The following is a 16,910-nucleotide window of genomic DNA, read 5'->3' on the forward strand; positions in this document are numbered from 1 at the left end:
AAAAAAAAAAAAAAAAAAAAAAAAAAAAAAAAAAAAAAAAAAAAAATCTTCTAGTGTATAAGAAAGGCATCAGTTGCCATTTTCCAACATAATAAAATCTGTAAAAATTAAGAATTGAATAAATGTAAGCTAAGATATATAATTATTTATTTAAATAACGTATTCTCCTGGATAGCAAAAAGAAGCACTAAATTTAGTGTAAAGGCTATATTTAGTTGCAAAGCAGCATTTTAATGGTTACCAACCAATGAGAATCATCCTTTCTGTAGGACAATAACTAAAAGTACAAATGCAAAACAAGATTAAAATTGACTTGAATAATCAAGGTTTCCTGCTTGTGATTTAAATTGTTTGATTTAAATCAATCCATCCTGCTTAAAGCAGTCTAGGAAAATGGGCTGACTTTAGAAAAGGCTGTTGGCGTATTTTATATAAAAAAGAAACTTGTACATTTTTTTTCCCCGTGTCAAAGTTCTGTCTTCCCCTGTGAAATAGAGTGCCAATTTCAGAATCCATTAGCTTTAACATGGTATATGCTATGGTCACTTACTAAAATATTAGTTCTTGTATACAAATGCTTTTGATTATTCTGTTTGAAAAGTATGTTCTACAACTAGAAATGTTACTCATCATGAGCAGGGCTGACGGGGGGGGTGGGAGGGGAAAGCTGGTACAAATTACCGGGGCTTGGCGGTCCGGAAGGGGGCCCGGGGCCCGACTATGTTGCATATGTTTTTGTCTACAAATCCCATGTAAAGATTTTTAGCTGGTCCGCCCTTGCTGGGGGGCCTGAAAATTTTTTTCACTGGGGCCCAAACCTGCTCTCGGCGGCCCTGATCATGAGTAGGTGATAGATTTTTTTTTTTTTTTTTTTAGTCCCTTATAGAAAAATTAATAATTATTAGTCATTAAGCTGAGGAGACACTTCTCTTATAGGCCCATATATTCAGGTGTCTATTACTTTTTTGAAGCAGGAGGAAAATTATATTTCTCTGTGATTCTGCTTATTTTATTTTGCATTGTGTGTCCTTGTCCTTGTAAGAGAAATGGTGTAATAATGCGACATCATCAGTCTTTTTGAAAAGAGAAAATAAGGGTCTTTAAAAATTGTACAGTTCATGGGCAATACTTGATTTCACACATTTAGTACAGTGAGGTGCTCCAAGTAAGTGCTTGCACAATTGTATATCAGTAGTACCACACAGATGCATTTCACTAAGTGGGGATTTACCTCACTAGTCCTTTTTGTGCCCACCATTTGGGAACCTTCCCATCTAGTTTCTCCCTTAATGGCAAAATATTTATTTATAGGTTTCCCAATGTTTACTACGTTTAAGTAGTGTGAACTTCTCATATATAAGTTGAGTAAACTTTTATTGATTTAAATTTCTAGGTTTAAATTGCATTCTGATGGGTAGTTTAACTTCCTTTATGGAAGTGAAGCCAGGGAGAAGGGCAAATGTCAATCTGATATTGATGAATAGCAGCCCTAGTAAACTGTTGGTTTTCAGCCCTGTGATTGGATAAGAAGGATGAGTTGAGCCTCAGGTGACTTGTGGTATGACTGATTACTTGACACTAGAGACAAGGTTACTGCAGGTCATTGACCTGCTCAAATTTCTGCTCTACAGGGGCAAGGTGAGAGAGGAAACCCAGACCAAAGATGTTTGCAAAATATTTCAGAAGTGTGAGAATTTAAACAAAAAATTGAATGATGCTTTGGATTTAGAATACTCCAGTAAGAGCAGAAATCCAAGTTTATATGTCTGTTTAGAAACTTTTAGTTTGCAAAGAAGTATTTGTTTTTCAGATGTTGTTTCTCTCCCTGAAAGTGGAACTTTTTTGACACTATTTTTTGTGTGTATTGTGGGTTGTTTGTTTTTTGTACAACAGACTACAATGTTTAGTTAATACTAAGAATAATATTACTGGCAAACTGGTAATTAATTTGAGTCACTCTACACTTAGGACAAGATTTTCAAAAGTGAGTAATGATTTTGGATCCTGGATCCTCTATGAGTCTATGATATCTTAAATGGGCCAGGTTTTCAAAAAGTGCAAAAGACTCAACTTCAGTAAATCAGAGTTCAGGAAAACTAAGATATCTAATATTGGGTACACACAAATTGAGTTGCTTAAAATCACTAATTGCTTCTGATCATCGTGGCCATAGTGTGAATCTTATAGCTTGTCACTTTAAACAATTATGTTAAGTTCCACTTTTCCTAATACTCAACATAAGCGTTTGTGTGGGGTAATGTACATCTGCCCTTGAGTACAAGGCTGAAAGTCTGGAGATTTATGTTCTGCCACTTCTGTTGTGGGCTAGGCAGGGTGGATTTGATCAGGAAGACTTGATTTAATCATGGATTTCTACATAAAAGTGCATTCTTGTTGGTTGTTATAACCTTAATACAGATTCTTCACAACTCTGACATAGATGAAACCCAAACTGCTCTCTTTTACGGCCTGCTGCCATTACAGGTTTTTCCCTTCTAGTGAGAGAATGGTATGGTACATCTCAAATCAATGAAAGACCTCAAGACTTCTGAAATACGCTGCTCTGTTTCACTTTTGTTTCTACTGTCTGTCCCTCCCTTCTCACATTTATCTCCAGACTTCTTCTCCTTGTCCAGATCTATTCCACCCCCAACAATCTTCTATTCATTGAACTTTCTGAAACTTTGCACTTTTAGAGAGAGGTAAGGGACTGACTATTTGTACGCAAATTTGCAGAGGGACAATAGGGTTGAAGTCTGTTATTTCTCACCTCTATATATTTATTTTATTTATTTATTTAAAAACATTTTTCTGTTAACAAGTATGTTATCTCTGGAGACACAAATCCACAGTTTGAGAACTGCAAAACTAAGCATCTCTGATGGTATCTTCTAGACTGAGCACTGAGTCCCATTGGGTAGATAGAAAGATTAACCTAAAATACTGGTAATCTATACAGAAGCCCCTGGAACCTCATAAGATTGGGTCCCTAATCCATGAACTATTGGAACTCATTTACAAAACTTTTCTTAAACATTACATGAATATATTGTCTCATACTATAGAATTAGAATTTATAATCCCTATTCCATGATGAGATCTATTTGAGCTATAATGTATCTTAATTAAAACTATCTTTAGATATGCTTTTTGAGGAAAAAACCTTTTATCAAAAAAATCCGATTTAAATAAAAACATCAGATTTTTTTTTTTAATTATTGATTTTTTATGACCCTGGGGCTAGGTCACTTAGGACCTAATTTTTAGAGGTACTGGACACCACAAACTTCACAATTAAAAGTTTGAGTGCTCAGTACCTCTGAAAAATCAGACCTTAACCTTATTCTGTCTGCTGCCAGACTTGCAAAATAGTGTTTGCTTAGGTTGAATCCTGCAACTATATCTCTGTAGTTGGATCCCTGTGCACATAGGAAGCCCTGTTAACTGCAGCACTTCTGAACACACATAATAAGATGTGTGCCCATCTATTCAAGACGAGTAGCATGCCATTAATGTGCTTTGAATTGACTGTGGTTTTGCTGTCTTTGTGATATGAAACCTCAGTCAAATATTTCATTACATTGTAGTATGAAATCCTCATGTTTTTAATGGACAAAACTGAGAATTATTTTATTTGCCAGGTTGTGAAATTTGTGTGTAGTGTAACAAGGAATATTTTTGTTCAATACATAAGCAGCCAGGAAATTTTCTAATTTGTTTAGAAGCCTGCAGTCTACAATTCTGAAGTAGCACACTATTTGACACATAATATACTTTCCACACTGGATAAAATAATTGTTTGGGCACACTTGTATGCATGCGATATTTGAAAACTAAGCCACTGAGCTACGTAGATGCAACAAAAAATAACATATCCTTCCTTAAAGCATGAAAAAGCACTTGGTTTTTTCCTCTTGCTTAGACAACATCATAATTTTTATCTTTTTAAGAATAAATACATAAAGCTGGAAACTAACTCTTCTGAAAAAGTGTTTTAAAATGAGTATCTCTGAAACATAGACTGCTACTGTATTGTCTAGCATCACTGACATGCTGTAATGATCAAAAAGGAATAATCTCTATTTTAGAATTTCTTTATGACTTTGTCATGAGAGAGTATTTACCTCCATAAGCAGTTCCTGGAAGCAATTGCAGTTGTGCTAAAAATCTTGAGTTTAAAAGACCACTGAACCGTGTACTTATAAGCATATCCAAGACTTATGTTTAGAGAGAAGAATAAAACAGGCTTAGCTCATGAGTAGAAATTGGATTAATCAAGACTTGTTAGTATCAGGGTTGGCTTCATTGAGCCAGGAGTAAGTAAATTTCAAAGTGCTGCACATCAGGTGCAAGAAGTGTAAGCAAAAAGTGGCTACTTTAGTAAATCAGCTGAGTCATCTGGGTAGAAGAGTAAATCTTGTTGAGAATTGAGGGCAGTCTGCACACACTCTTATTTCAGTAGGTCAATCCTTATATACTTTTGTTCCATAACTCACTTCTAAAATAGATAAGTTCTGAAAAACATTTTCAGATAACCTTGCAGCATGTCAATTTGGGGATAATAACCTGTTATTTGTGAACTTGTCATTCCTTTTTTTTTTTTAAACCAAGCAGATCTGCCTGATAAGTACTGGGAAGCTCTTTAAACTATTTGTAAAGTACAGACAAAATACTTGGTGTAAGAATTTAAATAAATATTTACACTGTTCTCTTATTTTGGTATCTGAATGGGCTGCTATCCTGGGTAACTTCTGACCAGTTTTGAAACTGTTGGGATGGTTTAAGTGTTTGTGAATATAGTCTTCCCTGACATGGTTTGATCTTCCTGGTGCAGCTAAATGTATTCCTATTGAGCTGTGGTATAAATGATTGGGTGCAGTGGCTGAAACTTCTGTGGAGGTGAAATGTATCAGTTGGGGAGACAAACTAAAGCTAAAATTCAGGGAGTGGCAGTAACTGAATCTTTCTCTAAAACATTTGTCAAGCAGATCTACCATTGGCATGAAGATTCTAGAGAGAGGTAGTTCCCAAATAGGTCTGTGTACTGGCGGTTCTCCTATATAGATGCTGAACAAAACTGGTAGGAAATTTCCCTTAAAATTCCCTAAATATAGACAAGTCCTTAGTTAATGCATCTCTGAATGGTTCTAAGATGGTGTAAGACAGTTCAGGTACCAGTCTTGTGGATATGGTATAAGAGGAGTACTACTGCTTTGTGCTCTGATTGGGTACGGAAACAACATCATTGTCAGCAGGTTGTCTTTTGCTGGAGATGAGTTAAAAGTAAGGCTACGATTTAATTGTGGGTCTTTTTAGTAAAAGTCATGGACGGGTCACGGGCAAAAAATAAAAAATGACAACCTGTGACCCGTCCATGACTTATACCATAAATACCCCTGATTGAATCTTGTACTGTAAGGGGGGGTGCTGTGGTGGGAGGGAGCCTGTGGCACCAGCTGTGGGGGGGAGCCCTGTGGTCCTGCTGCCACTCCAGCTGCAGTGGGGGGGAGGGGGTGGGAAGCCCTGGTTGGCCAGCGGCAGCTCCAGCTGCTGCCAGCAGGGGGAGCCCCAGGAGGTCAGCCGCTGCTCTGGCCGCCCCAGGATTGCTGGCGGGAGCCCTTGAGCTGGGACAGCTGCTCCCGCTGTCCCCATGGCCAGCCCCATTGGCCGCTATCTTGAATCACAGATATTAACACAGCCCTCTACTCACTAAATGCAATATTCCAGAACTGGTGTGGGATGCAGCAATATGATTGCTTTGTGGTGGTAATTGCAGGGAGCATGTTGCACTTGTGTTTTGACTTAGTTAATTATTTCTGGGTATTGTTCAAGATATTGACTTGTTTATAAAACCATATGTGATTTAGGGCTTCTTAAGTAGCTACAAAAGGACCTCCTATCCCATGTGCTCTGGTTACAGTATTAGCTGGTTGGTGAACCCTAGGTTTTCTGGTATCTTAATTTATGTTGTGGAATAATCACTTCAAAATTTGTGTGCCATGTACATTATAAACTTTCATTGTCGTTTCTATAGTAGTATGCTTATGGAAAACTCTATTGTTTTCCTGGTTGCTACATAAAAGTGCAGACTTCTGGAGCATAAACTCTACAATAGACTTGATAATGAAGCACGTATGCTCTTGATGAAAATTTTTTTTAAAATGTGACTGATCTCTTGTATTACAATAAACAACATACTTAAGTAATCTAGTAGCAGTGTTCAAAATTACAAGTTTAGCAACTTGAACTTGAAAGTTTAGACTTAAACTAGATGAGTCATAAATAGTAATATCACTGTACTTTAAACAAAGTTTTTGTTTTAGTGCTGTGAACTGCCATGAGAAAATCTAGAAGCTTGAGACCGTGTCACTGGGGAAATAATCTTAATACTTTTATCCTCTGTAGAAATTGCCTCCAGTCTCAAAGGAAACATATTCTGTTTTTCAGCTGAAGCTTGTGCAGATGTTCTGGGGTTAGCCAAAGAAGCCAGAAAGCGAAGTCTTGGTCCACTTCATCCTTCTTTTAATGTGATTAAGATAATAAGAGATGGACTATTCAAAAACCTTCCAGAAAATACTCACCAGTTGTCAGCAGGCAAGCTGTGTATTTCCCTGACCAGAGTGTCAGATGGCAAAAATGTGTTGGTATCTAATTTTAACTCTAAAGAAGAAATTGTTCAGGTATGTGTTACTGGTCACCATTATGACAACTTTAAAAGTTGCCACAATTTAGCTTTCTAAGTTTTAAGTCCAAGTGTAGATTGATCCTTGGAATTTCATTTTGCTTAATCCTTGAATAATCATGGAATAACCCCCTCAATAATGGAATGGTCACCTCAGATTTGTCATGATGTGTGTGTTCTTGAGGCAATGTTTATTGGGGAAACTAAATGTCAAAAATGATGCCAAACAAGTTCTATTATGAAAGTTTAAAATTGTAGAATGAACATTTGCTTGAAAATTCTGCATATCCAATTAAGGTGCAAACTGTTTTATTTGTAAAAGCTGAAAGGCAATTATTTGATGAGCAAAAATGACTGAGAACTAACTAAGAATACTGCTGCTGACTGTTTTGAGCTCTTTATCTTCTCCATAATGAAAGAACAAGCATGCAATGACTGTAGTCTTTTGGATTTGTATCTAATACTATACCTATTATACTCAGAGTATCTCTGTGGAGATGGAATGGTTAATTTTTTTGGCTTCTTGTTTGTAAAGACACCTTTCGATAAAACCCTTGTACCCCAATATTTATTAAGAGACCTACATTAATTTTACTTAGGCCTGGTCTACACTAGGCTTTTATGTCGACTTTAGCGCCGTTATATCGAATTAACCCTGCACCCGTCCACACCAGGAAGCCATTTAGTTCGACATAAAGCTCTCTTTAAATCGATTTCTGTAATCCTCCCCAACGAGAGGATTAGCGCTAAATTCGACATGGCCATATCGAATTAGGCTAGGTGTGGATGGAAATCGACGGTAATAGCTCTGGGAGCTATCCCACAGTGCACCACTCTGTTGACGCTCTGGACAGCAGTCCGAGCTCGGATGCTCTGACCAGCCACACCCCCGGGAAAATTTGAATTCATTTTCATTTTCCTGTCTGGGCAGTTTGAATCTCAGTTCCTCTTTGGACATCGAGGGGAGCTCAGCAGCAGTGGCAACTATGCAGAGCTCTCCAGCAGAGATGGCCGTGCAATCTAATAGAAAGAGGGCCCCAGCATGGACTGATCGGGAAGTCTTGGATCTCATCGCAGTGTGGGGCGATGAGTCCGTGCTTTCAGAGCTGCGCTCCAAAAGAAGGAATGCTAAGATCTACGAGAAGATCTCCAAAGCCATGGCAGAGAGAGGCTACAGCCGGGATGCAACGCAGTGCCGCGTGAAAATCAAGGAGCTGAGACAAGGCTACCAAAAAACAAAAGAGGCTAACGGACGCTCCGGATCCCAGCCCCACACATCCCGTTTCTACGAGGCACTGCATTCCATCCTGGGAGCGGCCGCCACCACTACCCCACCCCTGACCGTGGACTCCGAGGATGGGATCATGTCCGCGGCCGGTTCCTCGTCGGACATGACAGCGGACGGGGAAGATGAAGAAGGAGATGAGGAGGACGAGGCAGTCGACAGCGCTGGCACCGCTGATTTCCCCGACAGCCAGGAGCTCTTCATCACCCTTACCGAGATCCCGTACCAACCGTCCCCATCCCTTACCCCGGACACAGAATCAGGGGAAGGATCAAGCAGTAAGTGCTGTAAACATGTAAACATTTATTTAAAACAGAACGGTAATATTTATACTATTAACAATGTACATTTATAAAAGTTCTGTAAACTAGTAAAAAATAATCAGGTACAAAACAGGAATATTTACAAAGGTAACAAATGGGTTTTCATGATTTCTCTGTCTTGGGCTCTTCTCAATTTAGTCCCAAGTGTTTTAAAAAATTTTCACAATGTCCGTTACTCCATGATTCCCAGGCCCAAGACGCTCCACTCCATAGTCCCAGTGCACCTACGCGAAAATCCGGTCAATGTGGCCGGGGATCGACGAGAAATCCTCGTAGGAGAACTCCTCGTAGGTCTCGTGGAGGTAGAGCTCAAGCCTGTTGATCAGGTTCCGGGGTAGGGCGATCTTAGTGGGCCCTCCGTGGTAGCAGACATGCCCCCTCCACGCCACAATCAAGTACTCCGGGATCATGGCCCGACATAGCATGGCGGCATACGGCCCCGGTTTCTGCATGCTTTCCCGCAGCATGCGTTCTCTCTGGGTGTCCGGGATCCTCAGGAGGGTGATGTCGCTCATGACGCCCTGCTTTGAATTAGGGAGGGGAATGTTAGTATTGGGACTGCTTTACAGCCACGCGGTGGAGGGAGAGGGGCAGCATACAGGGATCTTTCCCTGGGACAGCCGCGAGGGGGTGGGACAGGGGCAGAGTTGATGCTGTCCTGATTGCTGGCAGCAGAGACTGGCATTGCTTTCAATGTGAAAGGAGGCCAGTGCTACTGCTGGAGTTTTAAGCAGCCACAAGTCTGCGGCTTACCATTATTGCCCGCTCCAGAAGTTCAGGTCTCCAGCCACAGTTCTCTGAACAGTCCAAGACCTCCGCAAGTCCACAGGCACTGAAGGCGACGGCCGAAAATTCGACCTTGTCCTGAGTGCGCATGTGAGAGGTGCAGTGCATGGTCTTGTTCACAGAGAAAGACTAGGTTCTTTGTATACAATTTCATTTATCTGTCTCAGGAATTCACTCCCTTTTCACAATTCACACAGACACATCTGCGACTGTCTCCCAACCCAGCCTCTCAGCACACTCCCAGAGGCTAGCGCAGATTAGGCGGAGGAAGAAGAAGACGCGTGAAGACATGTTCTCAGAACTAATGGACTGCTCCCGAGCCCAGGCAGCCCAGCAGACACAGTGGAGGGAGAACTTGTCACAAATGCACCGAGCAGTCATGGAACGGGAGGAGAGGTGGCGTCAGGAGGACCAACAGGCTACTGAAAAGCTGCTTGGACTAATGAGGGAGCAAACGGACACGCTCCGGCGCCTTGTGGATGTTCTGCAAGACCGGAGGCAGGAGGACAGAGCCCCGCTGCAGTCTATCTGTAACCGCCCTCACCCGCCACCAAGTCCCACACCACCCTCACCCAAACTCCAAAGAAGGAGGGGCGGCAAGGGCCGTTAAAACTTTCAGTCAACCCCTGCAGACTGCTCTAGCACTAGAAGGCTGACATTCCCCAAAATTTAATAAGTCCTTTCCCACCCACCTCACAGAAGCCCCCGTCCAAGTTTCACACCCCACGTTTCATGTCTGGTTCGCAATAAAATGTTTGTTTCTCTCCATTACTGTTTCAGTCAGGTTCTTTTGAGGGAGAGTCTGTCTGGAGGGGCGGAAGGGGCTTGGTAATTGGGCAGGACAGTGACCTTTAGCAGGGTACAGAGGCGGTGTCAGGTCCAGCATCAGGACACATACACAGTGCAGTCACTGGTTACCCTGGTCAGTCTGGGAGGTGTTTTTCATGTTCTCCATTGAAATAACCAGTCCACCAGTGCGGAGCCTGTCATTCCGGGAGTTTAGAAGCATCATTTGCATCAGAACACTGAACCCGCCCCCCGCCACAGTCTGCGTCCCCGGTTTAAAATATTCCCGCGAAAACAGCAATACAGACAACGCTGTTCATTAACAAAATCGAAATGATTTTATTTTTTGGGAAGGGGAAGGGGGTGAAGGGGGTATGTAACTGGAGAGGATAGTCAAAATGAACTGGGTAAAGAAACGGGGGCAGGTTCAGCTTCTCTGTCCACAAACTGAAAAGTCACTGGTTGCCCTGCTCACTCAGGAACCTAGCTTTCAAAGCCTCCCGGATGCACAGGGCGTCCCGCTGGGATCTTCTAATGGCCCGGCTGTCTGGCTGGACGTAATCAGCAGCCAGGCTATTTGCCTCTAGCTCCCACCCCGCCATAAAGGTCTCCCCCTTGCTCTCACATAGATTGTGGAGCACACAGCAAGCTGCAATAACGATGGGGATATTGGTTTCACTGAGATCACAGCGAGTGAGTAAGCTTCTCCATCTCCCTTTGAGACGGCCAAAAGCACACTCCACCACCATTCTGCACTTGCTGAGACGGTAGTTGAACAGTTCTTTTTCTGTGTCCAGGGCGCCAGTATAGGGCTTCATGAGCCAGGGCATTAGCGGGTAGGCTGGGTCCCCGAGGATGACTGTAGGCATCTCCACATCCCCAAGAGTTATTTTGTGGTCTGGGAAGTAAATACCTTCCTGCAGCCGTCTAAACAGACCAGAGTTCCTGAACACACGAGCGTCATGAACCTTGCCCGGCCATCCGACGTAGATGTTTGTAAACCGTCCCCGATGGTCCACCAGTGCTTGCAGCACCATTGAAAAGTAGCCCTTTCTATTGATGTACTGGCTGGCCTGGTGGTCCGGTCCCAGGATAGGGATGTGAGTCCCATCGATAGCCCCTCCGCAGTTTGGAAATCCCATCGCGGCAAAGCCATCTATGATGACCTGCGCGTTTCCCAGGGTCACTACCTTTGGGAGCAGTACCTTCACGATTGCCTTGGCTACTTGCATGACAACAACCCCCACGGTAGATTTGCCCACACCAAAGTGGTTCGCGACTGACCGGTAGCTGTCCGGCGTTGCAAGCTTCCAGAGGGCTATGGCCACTCGCTTCTGGACAGTGAGGGCTGCTCGCATGCGGGTGTCCTTGCGCTTCAGGGCAGGGGACAGCAACTCACAAAGTTCGAGGAAAGTCCCCTTCCGCATGCGAAAGTTTCGCAGCCACTGGGATTCATCCCAGACCTGAAGCACTATACGGTCCCACCAGTCCGTGCTTGTTTCCCGGGCCCAGAATCGCCGTTCAACAAAATCCACATGCCCCATTGCCACCGTGATGTCCTGGGCGCTGGGGCTCGTGGTTTCTGACAGCTCTGTGCCACTCTCCGACTTCAGGCTCTCACGGCGGTGCCGTAGCCTCCTCGCCCGATTTCTCTGCATCTGCCTCAGGGAAAGGTGTATGATAAGCTGCGAGGTGTTGAGAACGGCCACAAGTGCAGCGATGGTCGCAGCGTGATCCATGATCGCAGTGCTGTGGCGTCCGCGCTGTCACTGACCAGAAAAGTGCGCGAACTGATTTCCCGCCGGCGCTTTCATGGAGGGAGGGAGGGCGTTAGTGACGGACGGATGACGACAAATTTTTTTTACCCAGAAGGCATTGGCGGCTCGACCCAGAATTCCGATGGGCAGCGGGAACTGTGGGATAGCTGCCCACAGTGCACCGCTTCCAATATCGACGCTCGCCCCCTTAGTGTGGACTCACAAAGTCGAATTACTGTCCTTAGTGTGTCCTTAGTGTGGACACACACATTCGACTTTGCAATATCGATTCCACATATTCGATTTAAGTAAAATCGAATTACCCTCGTAGTGTAGACATACCCTTAGAGGGACATTGGTTTTTTTTACAAACACTTCTGTCTGGAAACTTTTCACCTCCTATTGTTAAAATAATACTTTTCTCTCTCTAATTTCAATTATTTTCTTTTTTTAGTTTACTTTATGCATTTGACAACACTTCCTCTGTATAATCAGTCATTTCCTGTGGTGGTGTGGAATTTTCACAGAACAATAGGAGAGAAACCTTTTTTTAAAAAAGGAAAATGATTGATTGCAAAACTACAAATTGGCATAGGTACTCTGGAGAGTGGGAAGGGGCAGCCGTATATATTTAAATTAATTCAAACAGTGAGTTTGTCAACTTTATTTCAAATAGATTTCTGTCCCTTTCATATTATCATAAACTTTAACATTAAATCGAGACACTAGTGTATCGTCATTATATAATAGTTTTCAGTACTAGAGAAATTGTTGTTTAACTTACCTATGTAATCTCATTTCTCCATAGGCTTTAATTTGTAGCTCGTTTGTCCCTGTTTATTGTGGCCTAATTCCACCATCGTTCAGAGGTGTGGTAAGTCTGCATTGTTTCCTGCTAAGTGCTAAATTTAGCTTGATAACCATGTAGGAAATTTTGAAAGATAATATATGAACATATTTTTGGTTACTCTACTGCAGGGGTCGGCAACGCTTGGCACGCGGCTTGCCACGGTAAGCACCCTGGCGGGCCGGGCCAGTTTATTTACCTGCTGACGCGGCAGGTTCAGCCGATCGCGGCCCCCACTGGCCGCAGTTCGCCGTCCTGGGCCAATGGGGGCGGCGGGAAGCCGCGGCCAGCACATCCCTCGCCCGCGCTGCTTCCCGCTGCCCCCATTAGCCCAGGATGGCGAACCGCGGCCAGTGGGGGCTGCGATCAGCCGAACCTGCCGTGTCAGCAGGTAAATAAACTGGCCCGGTCCGCCAGGGTGCTTACCCTGGCGAGCCGCGTGCCAAACGTTGCCGACCCCTGCTCTACTATATGCAAAAGTTAAAGCCAGATATAGCTTCAATATCATGAACTCTGAGTCAAGTACTCATTTTTAGTAAAGTAACATTACATATGTAAGAAGATACAAAAGGGAAGCTAATGGCCTTGTTTACAGCAGTTTTTTCCCCTTAAATTTCCATCTAAACAGAGTTAGGTGACACACTTGCTAAAAGACTGGCTTATTTAAAAGAGTACTTAGCAACTGTAGGAAAGCTTAAGAAAAATGTGTAGTGTAAGCACAGCCAGTGAGACGATCCATGTGAGTAAGGGTGCAGGGCTGGTCTCTTAAACGCTTGTCAGGAAAGAAGTATCCTAGTAACAGACCACATTGCACTTCCGTATGTTTCACAGCAGATCCACTTAATACGCAGTAACATGAATGCAAATAAGCTATTTAGTGCAAATTTAAAGTTGCATTTTTAAACAGGATATTACTTAGTTTGAGTTTTCAATTTAACTTCAGTATGGGGAGATTGTTTTAAAGGTGACGTGTTAATTGTTCTCTTCTTTCAGCACAGCCCAAGGAATAATGGTTAAAAGACCTCTTTCTTAAAGCAACATATTTCAAAGCCATCCTTAGAATTTTGAAATCTCCCATTAATGACTGTCTACACCAAATCATTGCAAGGTGCCATTGCTTGGAATGGCTCAAGTTTTCTTGCAACACACATACAACACCTACTTTCTGCTGCCCCTCAACTCCCCTCATTTTTAGTAAAAAAGAGGGAAGTTAAAAGCCAAACAAGTTATTGCAACATTATGATTTAACACAAACAAGTCAGAGATGCATGTGCATTGTGGGAAAGTTAATCTTACTACCTTAACCTTTTTTGTGTTAAACCATAATGTTGCATCAACTTAATTGTTTTGCTTTCATCAGCCTTTTTTAGTAAAAACAGGGAAGAAGGAAGAGGGTCAAGCTTTGAAAGAAAACTGAAGGCATTCCAAATAATGGTTCATTGCAACATTTGGTTCAGACAGCCTTTATTGGGATATCTCTCATTTCTAAGAATGGCCTTGAAATATGTTGCCTTACAAACATTGTTTCTTGGGACTTGCTGAAAGATAACAACCATTAAAACATCGCCTCCCCTTCATATTTAAGTAACATCAGAGAGCAGCAATGTTCAAGTTGACTCAAAAGCATTTTCAAAAGCTGCCTTATGCATGTTTCTAAAGCTTTTCTATATCCCTACCTCTTTAAGCTGGAGCAAAGTGTTATGAAATAGGACATTGGACTGGATCCAAGGTTTAGGTGGATCCAGGCTAATCTGGCTATTTAGTTCTCGTTGGTTGGACAATAACGTTATCTAAAAAGACTTAGTTCAAACTACAAAAACATACAAGTGTTGATTCTCTGAATATCCTCCCTATATAAAAAGGTGACTGCCTTCTTTTGACCTATCCTGCCCAATAAAGATTCCATAACAGGCTCTTGAATTCTTGTTTGCAGGGAAATGGAAGTGAAAAATTAAATGTGTCTGTGTCAAGGTGGAAACTTTCTTGAGGACTCCAAATGTTTTTGGAAATTGACTTTCCCATTTCATACATAGAGAAGAGAAATAGGAGCTCTGTTTCGGCCATGAAGAGACTTAGCTTGCTAATTTATAGAGTCAGAGATTTTATAATTAAGGCCCCAATTCTACAACCACTTATGCATATACCTAAGTGTTTCCCAGTGGGGGGGCCTGAGGTTGTAAGACTGTTGCTATTATAAGCCTCATTTAACACACAACCACCATACTGAAATTCCTCTCTGCTTGAAACTTTATGAATGTGCTCTCTTGTGGGAAGGTGATTGGTAATCAAGCAAGACCTCTTTCAGATATGAGAATTCTGGATAGATGTGGAGAGACTTTTCACATCTTGAAAAGCTGGATTTTTCTGGTAACATCCTATCAAATATGGGATATTGTAGAAATTCCAAAATGATATATTTTAGGAGTTCGTGCATAGAAGCCTTTTGAGAAGGCTTGGTGCTGAAATTTATAGCCATTTGCCTTGAATATTTTAACCTTGGAGTTGGGTGGTCTTGGTAGAGCTTTTAAACTTAATTCTTGTGGAGCTTAAACACAGCAGGCTGCCAGATCTGTAAAGTCCATAGACTTTGTAGTCTGGCTCAGAAGAATTTAGCAGCATCACGTACAACTGACATTCCAAACCAATAAACAGCATCTCTTAAAAATGTTCTCAGAATTTTTGTTTAATATTACAAAACTATTCACTAATCTGCAACAACATTAGTTATATGTTTTCTAAAAATGTACACCCGGAAATATGAAGTTAAGGTTTTTACAGCAATGTTAGCTTGAATGTGTTTCATCCTTAGTCAGTAATATTAAGCTCTAAGATTAGAAACCATTTCATATGTGGAACAGGGCTAAGTTAGAGGTGCAAGACAGTGATTTGTCAAAATACCAAAATTGGCTGTTGGACTTGGTGGGATGAGGTGTAGAACCTGAAACCACTTCTAAACTCGCATTTTGAAAATGATTAGGTGGTAAGATAGTATCATTTTTTAAAGGTTTCAAGAGTGTTAAGGTTTACTTGCAATTTTTTCCTTTCTAGTTGTTTGTGGAGCTTTTTTATAATAATAATCTGAAAGACTTTCAGAAGAAACTAGAACATCTTTTATAGTTACTAAAGCAGTTACTTTATTGCCAAGGAACTCAACTTTAGCTTCCAATACTTAGAACTTCTTTTAAAGAGTTGATTTCATCTTGTGTTTTTCTTTTGTGGTAGAGCACCGTGGGCAATTCTGGGATTGTGTCCCGTTCTGGTGAAGGGGAGGCAGCTCCAACCTTGCCTGCTCTGTGCAAAGCAGAATTATGACCCAAAAAGTGAAGCAATTTCTTCTCTATTACAAAACTTCAAGCACATTTATTAACAGTATTCTAGTTTTTCAGAGAATTAGGAAATATGTTGGCTTTAAAACTGCAATAAGGAAATATATTTTTATACAAAATCAAAAAAAATTGGCCTCTGTGCATATGCAGAGACAAACTTCTGATTTTAAATTCTATTTTAAAATTTTAGGTGCTATTTAACTAATACGGGGAGTTTGGTTTTATAGAAATTGTTTGTCTGGCATTAAACTCTCCCTTTTTTTATTATTCTTTACAGCGTTATGTTGATGGTGGAATCAGTGACAACTTACCTCAGTATGAATCTAAGAATACCATCACGATTTCTCCTTTCTCTGGGGAGTGCGATATTTGCCCAAAGGGGAACTCTGCAAACTTCCATGAAATGAATGTTACTAATACCAGCATTCAGTTCAGCTTAGGGAACCTTTACCGTCTAACACAAGCACTCTTTCCACCAGAACCCAAGGTAATACATGTCCTCTTACAGAATGTTTTGCATTTAAAGGCCAAAATTGTTGCAGAAGCAATTTGAGCAGCAAGGATCTTAATTTAACATCTAGCCAAATAAGCTTTTCTGATCTGATGACATCTGGTGTTGCTTCTTTTCTTTCATAGCTTCCATGAATGCTTAATTCTTTTTATGTTCATTTTGCTTTTCAAGACTAAAATAAAATATTTTTCTCTTGGGTTCCTGTGTTTACATTTTTAGCACTGCAAATTACTTTGTATAAGCAGTAGTGTACAAATCTAAAGTAGAGTGTGCAAGGTTATAGCCTGTTCATGTCCAGCCACCAACCAGCACAGGCTTTGAAACTGGTACAATTAAAGCTAAAGGTCTTCAAAAATCTGATACGTGCATGATGCAGCCAGAACAGCCCAAAAGTGGTTATTGACCACCACAGAACTTGTCCTTTTTCTGAATGGGGACTGCTGAAGGTGTCTGCGGATGGGAGGTACTAGAGCAAAAATACGGTGTTTTAATAATCAAATACCTGATAACTTTGGATGCTTTAAAATCAATTTTTTTTCTTTCTGGCTAGTTGCAAGCGAACACTCTTGTAGGTGATGAGTTTATCTATACTTTGTTCTTAAACTTT

General features: G+C 41.5%; 1 protein-coding gene across 1 annotated transcript in view; it reads left to right on the plus strand.

Annotated features, from left to right (window-relative positions):
- The window catches only part of LOC112116411 (patatin-like phospholipase domain-containing protein 2), a 32,042-nt gene that overhangs the window by 2,866 nt on the left and 12,266 nt on the right, over positions 1 to 16,910 (plus strand). Inside the window, exons 2-4 of the mRNA XM_024213884.2 lie at positions 6,448 to 6,680; positions 12,428 to 12,493; positions 16,070 to 16,279. Coding sequence (XP_024069652.1) covers positions 6,448 to 6,680; positions 12,428 to 12,493; positions 16,070 to 16,279 — 509 coding nt within the window. The remainder of the gene's footprint in view (positions 1 to 6,447; positions 6,681 to 12,427; positions 12,494 to 16,069; positions 16,280 to 16,910) is intronic.

The sequence above is a fragment of the Terrapene carolina genome, unplaced genomic scaffold (genome assembly GCF_002925995.2).
Source record: "Terrapene carolina triunguis isolate 2854851 unplaced genomic scaffold, T_m_triunguis-2.0 Scaffold112, whole genome shotgun sequence".
In the NCBI taxonomy this organism is placed as follows: Eukaryota; Metazoa; Chordata; order Testudines; family Emydidae; genus Terrapene; species Terrapene triunguis.